Source organism: Scyliorhinus canicula, chromosome 3 (assembly GCF_902713615.1).
Source record: "Scyliorhinus canicula chromosome 3, sScyCan1.1, whole genome shotgun sequence".
NCBI classification, from domain to species: domain Eukaryota; kingdom Metazoa; phylum Chordata; class Chondrichthyes; order Carcharhiniformes; family Scyliorhinidae; genus Scyliorhinus; species Scyliorhinus canicula.
In genome coordinates this window covers 243017212-243029347 of record NC_052148.1, presented here as the reverse complement: position 1 = coordinate 243029347, position 12136 = coordinate 243017212, and the positions used below count along the sequence as shown (strand labels likewise).

The 12136-nt window shown below is 44.8% G+C and overlaps 1 protein-coding gene across 8 annotated transcripts in view; it reads right to left on the bottom strand.

Annotated features, from left to right (window-relative positions):
* The window catches only part of LOC119963413 (ETS-related transcription factor Elf-2-like), a 185868-nt gene that overhangs the window by 14539 nt on the left and 159193 nt on the right, over positions 1-12136 (bottom strand). For 6 of the 8 annotated variants that reach the window (XM_038792493.1, XM_038792497.1, XM_038792498.1 and 3 more), the window contains 4 exons: positions 8595-8768; positions 6828-6914; positions 4122-4314; positions 1500-1871 (listed from right to left, as the gene is read on the bottom strand). In XM_038792493.1, coding sequence (XP_038648421.1) covers positions 1500-1871; positions 4122-4314; positions 6828-6914; positions 8595-8768 — 826 coding nt within the window. The remainder of the gene's footprint in view (positions 1-1499; positions 1872-4121; positions 4315-6827; positions 6915-8594; positions 8769-12136) is intronic. The other 2 variants (XM_038792495.1, XM_038792500.1) reach the window with 1 other exon arrangement.

Genomic DNA, 12136 nt, shown 5'->3' with positions numbered 1-12136 from the left:
CTAGAGCATTTTGGACCACACGTCGGAAAGTGTAATCACGTTTGGGTCGCTCTTTTACAGTCAGCACAGACACGATGGGCTGAATGGCCTCCCGTGTCATCCATTTATGTTGCTTTGATTGAAGCGGAAAGGCCATTTGAGAATGGGGGGTGCAGGGTTTTTTTGAGGATCCTTTTCAGGGGGTGCGACGGCTGTACCTTCAAAAGCAGTGGCTGGTGAGCGCGGGGGGGGGGGGGGGGGGGGGGGGGGGGGGGGGGGCAGGCCATTTCCAATCTCAGTTAGCAGAGAGGCTGGGTGGGAAGCAGGCAAGTGGGGCTAATGAACAAGGCGAGCGCGACAAGGCATGGGAGACCAGAGAGAGATCCGAGTTCGGGGGAGGGGAGATTTGGCTTGGTGTGGGCCGTTGGCAGCAGAGGGTCAAACAAATTATCCCCAACTCAACGAGAATGGTGTCCACGAGGTTATTATACCTGTTAAAACCCAGGGCAGCAGTTGGGTTTGCAGAGACGGGCGGTATTGATTGGTGACATGAAGCAGGCTTTGCTCTCCGGATTGATTTTGGAGTGGGAGCAATGCTGGCAGCAGATAGCCAAGTCCCAAAGCCAACGTGGAGCTGCCAGATCAGGTCACTTTCATAGATTTCATAGAATTTACTGTGCAGAAGGTGGCCATTCGGCCCATGAAGTCTGCACCGGCCCTTGGAAAGGGCACCCCTACCTAATCCCATGCCTCCACCCTCTCCCCGTAATCCAGCAACTCCACCTAAGCTTTCTGAACATTAAGGGGCAATTTATCCTGGCCAATCCACCTAACCTGCACATCCTTGGACTGTGGGAGGAAACAGGAGCACCCGGAGGAAACCCACGCAGACACGGGGAGGATGTGCAGACTCCGCACAGACAGTGAACCAAGCCAGGAATCGAACCTGGGACCCTGGAGCTGTGAAGCAACTTTGCTAACCACTGTGCTACCGTGCCGCCCTAGCAGCAAAACCAGTGGATACATACAAGACTGTTGCGGAATTGTACTCAGCTCCCAAAGGCCACAAGAGCAGTGGCTACAGGAGGTAGCCCGATCAAGGAAATGGAGTATGGGTCAGAGAGATTATGTGAAGAGAGAGGTTAAAGGGGAGAAGGCAGGCGATTAATTCAGAGGAAAAAAGGACTTTAAGAGGGAGTACAAGCTTGAAATAAAGTGAAGCTAATAATCATCTGCTCTTGGATGATGTCTGAAGAAGAGTTCCCAGTTAGCATGCTGACAGGCTCCACACATACTTTCATAGCAACAATTGTAGTCACACTTCTACAAGACTCATTTTATATTTTTGTTTGGTGATATCCAGAAGATTAATTAAAAGGTAGGGTATTTTTAAACACAGGTGAAAGGTCCTATCACCAGCCCACAACTATGTGGCCAGTCTCTGGTTTTTAAATTGGCATCTATAAACCTTGCAGAACGTGAGACAGCGATCCCAACATTATTCCACAGAACCTACTCACCTTGGAACTGTTGTAGTTACCACTGGAAAGGAAGTTGAAGGCACCTGAGAGAGGATTCCACCCTGACCAGACGATGAGACCTTCACTGTTGCTGCCCTGCCCATCTTCACCACACTCTGCGCTGTATTCCGGGGGCTTCGAGGAATTGCTATCCTTCGCGGTGAAATGGAAGAGGCGATATTTTCTGCAGATGGAGAAGTCAACCCAGGCAAGTTGCCAATTGCATCAATCCGTATTTCAGACGGATATGATCCTCCAGTAGGATCCGTTTTGTCTTCGTCGATAATCACTAGGTTTTTGGGCATCTCCTTGAATTGGTAGACCAAGCGCTGTCCTTCCACCTTGGCCAGGATTCCTCTTTGGTAGTAATACCTAAAAGAAAGAAAAATAAATAAAGATTTGCATTTAGACAGCACCTTGTAACACCTCAGAATACAGCAAATTACGCACTTCTGAAATGCAGGCATTTAGCAACACGGTAATGTCTGGATAGCCTGTTTTAGCATTCTCGATAGAGGGATAAATACTGGTCAGGACACGAGAGCAAACCCCTCCTGCTATTCCCAGCAGAAATACTATCACAGCGGAAACAAAACAATATTCAAGACTCGACACCAAATCTTGAAAGAGGTACAAACATATTCTCCTGTTTTTGTTAAAGCTCCAGTTACAACGGCATAAATGATATTTGTCAAGACTTAATCTGCACATTGGCCACTCCAACGTTCTGCCAGAAATATCTGGAATGACAATCTAGAATAATACCACTGGGTACTACGCAGTAAATCAAGTTCACACAAACATTAAGGTAGACAAGTCCCCTGGGCCTGATGGGATCAGAAATACTGAGAGAGGCAAGGGAGGAAATTGCTGGAGCCTTGAGAGAAATCTTTGTATCCTCACTGGCTACAGGGGAGGTCCCAGAGGATTGGCGAGTAGCCAATGTTGTTTCTTTGTTTAAGGGTAGCAAGAATAATCGAGGTAATTACAGGCCTAACGTCAGTGGTAGGGAAATTATTGGAGAGGATTCTTCGAGACAGGATTTACTCCCAGTTGCAAATGAGTGGATGTATTTGCGAGAGGCAACATGGTTTTGTGAAGGGGAGGCTGTGTCTCACGAACTTGATAAGAGTTTTTCGAGGAAGTGACAAAGATGATTGATGAGGGTACGGCAGTGCATGTTGTCTACATGGACTTCAGTAAGGCTTTTGACAAGGTCTCTCTTGGCAGACTGGTACAGAAGGTGAAGTCACACGGGATCAGAGGTGAGCTGGCAAGATAGATACAGAACTGGCTCAGTGATAAGAGGGTAGCAGTGGAATGGTGCGTTTCTGAATGGAGGGCTGTGACTAGTGGCGTTCCTCAGGGATCAGTACTGGAACCGTTGCTGTTTCTAATATATATAGAATTATTTGGAGGAAAATGTAACTGGTTTGATTAGTACGTTTGCAGATGACACAAAGGTTGGTGGCATTGCGGATAGTGATGAGGACCGTCAGACGATACAGCAAGTTATAGATCAGTTGGAGATTTGGGCGGAGAGATGGCAGATGGAGTTCGATCCGGGCCCCGGGTCACTGTCCGTGCGGAGTTTACACATTCTCCCCATGTCTGCATGGGCTTCACAACCAAAACCCAAAGATGTACAGGGTAGGTGGATTGGCCACGCTAAAATGGCCCTTAATTGGAAGAAAATAATTGGGTATTCTAAATTTTTTTTAAATCCTCAAAGTTTTAGTGAACCATTCTAATTGAAATATTCTGCACTTCTTTTAAATAAGCAACTTCATGGTCTTCCCCAAATGCAGCCCACCATCAACATGGTGCTCTTAATGGAGTGCAGGACAGCTCAAGGAAGAGAAGGCAATGCCCAATTTGTTGTCAATGTCAAGTTAGAATGATTTAGAAATAACATGATATACAAGAAAAACAATCCATGAGTTCAAGTCGGCCTGGAACTAAAAGCCTTTGCACAAAATGCACAGATATGAAGAGTTAATTCAATGTGCCGTAATCAGCAGCTTCTTTCCTGTTTGTCACCAACTGTACCTGGAGAGACACATGCATTTTATACAACATTCTTAAAGTTCACAAATAACATCCTTAAAGTTCATCAGATGCCCTTAACTATGGTGGATGACTGCAAATCATCAAGTGACAGAATTACATCAAATCTCGAATGAAACTATTAGTTAATGCAACCGCAAAACTCAGATATTTTTTCCTTTAAGTGCTCCAGGATTAAAAGATCACAAGTGCAATGATTGGTATTTCCGTGTAGATTAGTGAATCATCTCATTTTGCATGCGCATTAGGTACGTGTAGATATCCTTTCCACTGCCAGCAGTGGAAGGGATACGCTTTAACAGTCGCCACAAGGGATTGCACAAAGGGAAGGGGAGGACTGCATTCACAGCCTAAACCCGGCTTTTTAATTTAACGAGCAAAGCTCATCTCAAAAAGGACGGTCTCTTTAGAATTACTTGGAAAAGCAATTTGCAAAATTAAACCTATTACACCATTGCATTCTTTTCTGAAATGGAGCAAATTCTACAAGGTTGTAAATTCAATGACTGCTAAGAGTTCCAGATTTATTGATTTTGGTTTTGACAGTGTCATTACCTTAGTGCCCTACCCATTGTCTCATAATTCATGTCTGGCTTGTTCTTGTGCTTGCCCCAAAGTTTGGATACCGCCTTCGAGTCAACCAGCTTGAAGATGCCTTTCTCCCGCTGAGTCCACTTGATGTATCGTGGGCAGGTGTTTTTGTCCTGCAGTAAGTCCAGGAGGAACTCCCAGAGGTACGTGGTGTTCCCTGGCGAAGCAAAACACAGCAGAGTATGCATGGCGCACTTCAGACAAGTGTAAAAGTTCAATAGTCAACTACATCAAGTGGGAATAAAAGATACGATCTCAGTCAACATTTCTCACAGGTGGTGCAGCACACGGGTTTCAGCAAAGCACAAGACGAAAAGAGTGGGATGCAAGCTCTGAGTTTCCCCCTTTTCCTCTCCCCACAGAATCCCTAACCTCCGCCAAGAGAAGGAATTGACGAGGGGGCTGCTATCATTTAGCCGCTCGGCACAAGCTGGCAAGCGCGAAACGGGGGGAGACGTTCAGGAGTAGCTGCTCTCTCTACAGGAGATACGCAATAACTTGTGGCTTGAGTCAAGGGAGCAGAAGATAGGTTGAGCACAGCCTTCTGTGTAAGTGAAGGCTGCAATGCTGGGTAAGAACCAGAAAATATAAGTACTGAGTGTTAAACTGTATCTAAATAGCAATGCAAAAGAAAAGCTATGAAAGAGCTCCCCTAAAATCAACCATTAACTTGGAGGGAGAGGACAACATAACCTTTAAGGTTCATGTAACACCGGGTAAAGGCTCCAAACCTTTTCCCCTCTGCTGCAGGCATTTCCTCAATGCTAGTGTGTGGTTGCACAATCTTGCCCTCTGATCCCCATGATTACAATTTGTCTTCTTGTGAACCTGGATGATGACTGCGGTAGGAATTCAGTCGTGGAAGGGCCTTTCTCACCATCGTACATCGGTTGGGGGGCATGGAACTTTCATGTAGAAGAGGTGACTATTTGGCCCATTACATCTGTACTAACTAGTTGAGCCATTCAATTCATCCTGTTTTCTTATATACAACTTTTAATGCTTTTCTTTTTTTCAAACATTTAAACCATACTGGCTTTGAAGATGGATGTGTATATGCGGGAACAACTCCCTCCCTTGCTTTTCTGCCCCCCCCCCCCCCCCCCCCCCCAGCCACAATTCACCAACTCGCAGAAAAATGGAACTCGATATAATTTTGAGCATCCTTTTCAGATCTTTTTAATCTCTCTGTTCTCAGGAATGCCTTGGCTCAAAGCCTAATTGTTATGGCTCCTACTCCCCACTTTTTGCCAGCCCCCAACCCCGGAACAACCAGGAGCACCAAAGATTGCGGGAAAAAAACTAGTTATTTATTTTTATTCATTCATGGGACGTAGGCATTGCAGGCTGGGGTCTTTGCCCATTCCCGATTGCTCTCAAGCTGGTGGTGGTGAACCGCCTTCATGAACCGCTGCAAGCTGCTGTGGTGTAAAAGTGCACCCGCAATGTTGTTAGGGAGGGAGTTCCAGGATTTTGACCCAGCGATATTTCACCCAAAATTACTGTATTTTTCTTTCCTCTTATCCCCCGAGAAACAGCATCAGGATTAGATTCAATTGAATAAAAGAGAATACTATTAGTTTCTCATGAACACGACCTCCCCAGCACCCATCCCACCCCCAAGCCATCCCTTACTGAGGCAGGATTCTGGGATGGGAGGAGGGGGTTTAGCCTGGAGTCCTTCAATCATAAGGCCTTTCACTGTGAGGGGTTCTGAACAGTTAGTGCTAATGGCATCTGGCTGTCGAGAAATCCAATGCCCACAAACACCCTTTTTCAGAAAGGGGTTGGTAAGTAGCTATCGTGTAGGCATTTGTCCCCCATTATAATACATGCACACTGAGGGCCTATCAAATCCATTCACCCCTCTGAATAACAGCCCAGCTGGGACAACCAGCTCAGATACGGAGTGGAACCAAAGACTTTGCCTGGATAAACTCCCTCAGCAATTGGCAACGTATGTTTACTCTCTTATTTCTCTCTGTAATGGTTAAAATCTTCAAGAAAATAAAATCAAAAATCAGTACAAGCTATAAGCGCATAAGGGTTAGGTAGGCACGTTGTAACCAGCCTGGTTAACAGGATTTCACAAAGCAGCAAAGAGATATTAGGGCCGGTCATTCATGTTCACACACATGCCAGCAGGCACCTCGCTTCCTGCGCATGACAGGAAAACGGCAAGAGTACCACTCACAAACACTCAATTTCTCACGGTGGGCGGTGACTTTGCAAGGTTCCTGACAGTGAACCTTCTGATCTCAACAGCAGACCAACAGTAATTAATTTAGCAGTGACGCATTAGCGTGGCGAAGGGGCTGGCTTAGCACAGTGGGCTAAACAGCTGACTGGTAATGCAGAATAAGTCCAGAAGCGTGGGTTCTATTCCCGTACCGGCCTCCCCGCACAGGCGCCGGATGTGGCGACTAGGGGCTTTTCACAGTAACTTCATTGAAGCCTACTTGTGACAATAAACGATAATTATTATTATTAAGATACACCTGCTTTGCCTCCAAAAAATATCTGGATTGAATGTTTTGTGGTGAACTTTTAACTAGGTTCATCCCATCAATTTGCTAATCTTCTTTAAAGTGTGATATCCTTCCAGTTCACAGCCTCCTCCCTCCCGTGGTTTTGTTAGTGTGGGAATTCACCTTTGACCGCTACACTTACCCTTCCCTCCTCTAGCCTTCTTTTTCACAGACTGTTCCGACGGACTATTAGGCAACCCAGACTGCTGGTTCTTTGGTTTTCGACCAGCTGTAAGACACATTGGAATGCTCATTTACCACAAATCTCACTAAATTAGTGAAAAGGGCAACTCTGGCCCCAGTTCAATTAAATAGTTGAACTGCTTCAAGAAAGTGAGGGGAGGGGGAGTATACAAAATATCCACTATAATTGTTATCACTGCTGATTTTAAATTGATGATCACTTAAAAGATTATTTTATTAATAAAATGTTCATCTCAATTAGATGCTGGCTCCAGCCTGACAAAAAATTACTTAAATTCTCAGTGAAACTTGTGTACAATCATTGGCATTGAATGAAAAACTCTATTTCCCAACATCTAAGCATTTTTTTTTTGTTTTTGATCTTCCTTTACTCCCATCCCATTGCCCCCTCAATTGCTGTCCCTTTTCCCCTGAATAAAATGGACTCTTGCTTGGGTACAAGTGCGTGGGTAAAAACAGTCCGCCTGTACATTGCCCCAATAAAATTATGCCATGCAAAACTGTGTTCCACAGGCAATTTACATGGGTGGGGTGGGGGGTGGTTAGGGGGAGCATCGCAGTGCAGCATCGCATGACATCCACTGGTGCATACTTTCTAACTAGACACTCACTGGCTCATTTCACTCCCCCTTCTCTTTCCAAAGGACAACTGTCGCATGTCAATCCCTAACCCTGGCTGAGAGCAGCACGGATTGGGCATTACACCAGGGATCGTCTAAACCATTTTCCAGACGATGCAAGTATCGTTACCCGCTATGCGAGTGGGAGAACATGATGAGAAGGTGGAGAGCATTGGTCAGGTGGGAATAAAGATAAAACTGACTTAATCACAACCTGTAGGGAAACACATCAGCAAAAAGCCCAAGTGGATAGCTACAGCAGTCACTGCTATGGCTGACAGTGAATCAGTACTTTATGGCACCAAGTTTTCAAAGTACTCCTTTTCAAATGAATTCTGGCATCCAAAATGAAGTGAGTCAGTATTGGGAAACGGACTTATATTTTTCCGATTTTCATATATGGTCTCATAAATTAGCCCTTCTGCAGCATGACCAGATGAGGGTAAAAGAGTGTGCTAAAAGAGTGACCTAATCTCAATTGCGTCAATACAGACATTTTCATTCTCTGCATCAGCCAGCTGCATCGAGTGAATTACTAATTCAGCGTCAAAAGATGCCAGTTAAAGGCGATGTTCTTAATGCTGCAATGTGCAGCCAGTGTGAACTCAGTTGAGAATATCCAACGTTATTTTGGTTTAAGAGCCGTACCGATAAACAGAGGCTTTTATTGCGTCAAATATTACTGTATCAGAATTCAGGCAAAAGACCTGAGCAATATACCAAATCACTTTCAGGTCAAAATTCTTGAACAAAAACCTCATTTAAGTTTTCCTAACAGGGCAGCATGTGGCGCAGCGGTTAGCACTGGGACTGCGGCACTGAGGACCCGGGTTCGAATCCCGGCCCTGGGTCACTGTCCGTGGGGAGTTTGCACATTCTACGTGGATTTCACCCCCACATCCCAACGGTGTGCTGGCTAGGTGGATTGGCCACGCTAAATTGCCCCTTAATTGAAAAAATAATTCGCTACTCTAAATTTTTTTTAATAGTTTTCCTAAGAAACAGTTAATAAGATCTGCTGATGAATCCAAGCAACTCTCTGGAAAATTCAGTACTTGCAAAAAAATGGAGAATATGTTTTGTACCTTTCTTCTTTTTGGTTGGCTCAGGGGATTCCAGTATCGGTAATGCAGGAGACGTGTCCATTGGCTCAGGCTCCTCGGTCGATACTTCCACGACAGTCTCAGTGATCACATCAGGTCTCATGGCAGCATGCACAAACTCTGGAGTCGACACACAGGGCGGCACAAATACCTGGACTGCATAGAAGAATAAAAACAAATCAAACTTTACAAAAGTAATGATTTTGCCATATATACCGATATTCTAATCTTTAAATTAAAAGGCTTTGATATTCATCGTGACGACATGGCACGTTGCATACACTGTACACAGGGGCTCTTCCACTTCTGACAAAGTTGCACCTTTTTATAATAGATGTTTTGTCTCGTTACAATCCAAAATGCTTTACGAAACAAATATAAACTGCCCCAAAGCAGCTAAGCATTGGATGAAGAAGGTCTCTGGTTATGCCGCTCACCAGCATAGGCAACATCGCACCCACACGCCTCAAGTTGCAAAGGGACATAATTTGACACCAGTTCGTATCTCGCACATTGATCTCCCCACAAGAAGTGAGATTCAAGTACAAACATGATAAAAAAGCCATTTTGCCTGATCCTGAACGAGCAGGAACAGCAAACGAGTATGAATCTAAATCAAGTAATTTAATCAAATCAAAAAGCGGATTTGCAGTTTTTGTTTGATCTGCAAGTCAGTGGGATTTCTGTCATTAGAAAAGGTGGAGTCTCAGAAATATAATCCAAATTGTAATGTCCCACAGCTGACCATTTTATTCAGCAACAGGCCTGATCTCCAAATGTGAAGCACAGCAATTGGACACATGATTAATTTAGTGGTGAAAGGCCAGCTGAACAGCCACCAACCTTAAGAGCGCAAATGGAGCGAGAATGAGCAAAGGAGGCTGAACACAATAAGAGAAGGAATAGAGAGAAGGAAAGAGAGCTACACCGAAAAGATAAAACTTTTACTTATATAGCACCTCATCGTAGCTCTCAGGAATGCCTGGAATACTGAAGTGCAGTCCTGGACATGGGTTGGACTTAAATAGGGTGCTCTTTCCAAGGGCTGGTGCATATCGATGGGCCGAATGACCTCCTTCTGCATTGTAAATTCTATGGAGATGAGCATGGCAACATTTGGAGTAAAGGTTCTGTAAAGCACCAAGAGTGATAACCAATGAATATAGTTTTTCATTATTGACATTGGTTCTGAGGTATTGGTGAGGAGGGGTCCAGTTTAGCTCAGTTGGCTAGGCAGCTGGTTAGCGATGCAGAGCAAGGCCTGGAGTGCGGGCTAAGGTTACTCATGAAGGCCCCGCCTTCCCAACCTCGCCCGAGGTGTGGTGACCCTCAGGTCAAATCACCACCAGTCAGCTATCAAAAGGAGAGAGAAGCCCACGGTCCTCCAAGACTGTGGCGACATTTACATTGGTGAGGACACGGTGCAGGATGCTGCTCTTTACCTTGTGCAGCCACATGAACTGGCAATTAAGGCCTCAGTTTCATATTGCATCCAACGAAGGACACTGCAGCACAATGTCAGTGTTGCATTGGGGTGTCAGCCTAGACACTGCGCTGGCACTAGAATGGGCTTGAAAGCTCAAGCATCTGACTCAAAAGTATTATCAACGAACCTCGAGTTGTCACCAAATCAAACGTGAAGAGTTATCAGGTAAAATGAAGCACATGGATTGGATTGGATTTGTTTATTGTCACGTGTACTAAGGTACAGTGAAAAGAATTTTTCTGTGAGCAGCTCCAACAGATCATTTAGTACATGAAAAGGAAATACATAATAGGGCAACATAAGGTACACAATGTAAATACAGAGACACCGGCATCGGGTGAAGCATACAGAATGTAGTATTAATCAGGTCTGTCCATAAGAGGGTCATTTAGGAATCTGTTAACAGCGGGGAAGAAACGGTTTTTGAGTCTGTTCGTACGTGTTCTCAGACTTTTGTACCTCCTGCCTGATGGAAGAAGTTAGAAGAGTGAGTAAGCTGGGTGGGAGGGGTCTTTGATTATGCTCCCCGCTTTCCCATGGCAGCAGGAGGTGTAGAGTGAATGGATGGGAAGCAGGTTTGTGTGATGGACTGGGCTGTGTTCACGACTCTCTGAAGTTTCTTGCGATCTTGGGCCGAGCAGTTACCATACCAGCTGTGATGAAGCCAGATAGGATGTTTTCTATGGTGCATCTGTAAAAGTTGGTAAGAGTCAGTGTGGGCATGCCGAATTTCCTTAGTTTCCTGAGGGAGTATAGGCGCTGTTGTGCTTTCTTAGTGGTAACGTTGACGTGGGTGGACCAGGACAGATAATATTTTGGTGATGTGCACACATAGGTATTTGAAGGTCAACCATCTCCACCTCTGCTCTGTTGATGCAGACATGGGTGTGTACAGTACTTTGCTTCCTTAAGTCAATGATCAGGATAGATTGTTGTCGCTGCACCACTCCACTAGGTTCTCTACCTCCCTTCTGTATTCTGACTCGTCGTTGTTCGAGATCCGACCCACTATGGTCGTGTTGTCAGCAAACTTGTAGACCCACTTTTGCCACAGTCATGTGTGTATAGGGAGTAGAGGAGGGGTCTAAGTATGCAGCCTTGTGGGGCCCCGGTAATGAGGACTATCGTGGAGGAGGTGTTGTTGTTTAACATCAAATTCTCCTGCGCATGGTGCTCAAACCTCAAAGCCTCAAACATCTGCCTCCTGTGCAATTTTATATCTCTCGCTTGCAGGATTTTCCGTTTCATATTTTCTGGGTCTAGAAGTTTGGAACGGATTCTTCTTTGCCCCTGCCTTCCCATTGATGGGGAGGCCTGGCCGGTCCGTATCTACAGCTCAAAATATATGCAAATGAACAAAACAAGGATTAAAAAACTTAACAGATGACCGGTGAAACTCATGGTATATTCTTGTAGTATTTAAACAGCCCATGGATGCAGGAAGCTTGAACTCTCATGCTGTAATTTGCTCCTCTAATGTAAAAATAGCAATTTTCAAAGATATTCTTTCATGCAGCTTAAACTGATTACATGATATTAAACTTGGTCTGCAAGACGAAAGGATTTAAGGCTCTAATACAATCTCGACCAGATTTAGAGAACACTTCGGCAATTGAGGACTGGACAACTTATTAAACAGTTATTAAATTCATGCAAGGCCAACAAGACATGAGACCAAACTGGATCAAAACAATTAATGAGGGGTTTTAAGTTTCACCCACCCAAGTTCTTTTACGCATAGGCTGGAAATTGGAAATCTCCCCAATATTGGTGTGTATTTGGGCACAATGCAATCAATCATGTAAAGATGTGAAAGTTATTGATCTCAGCAAAAGAAAATTCTAAGTTTTGTTTTGCTACAAAGGAAGCAAAGAGGCTGAACTCCCTTGGATCCTCCCCACCCCCTCTTCCTCCTCGTCCTTGCCCATAGCTCCCCCTCCCCCTTTTTCTTCTGTTCTTTGGTTACAGGTAAGCGCCTGATGGAGGTGGGGATGTTGCACTTGTTGTAACTCTGGATCTAGAATTGATACAATCACCT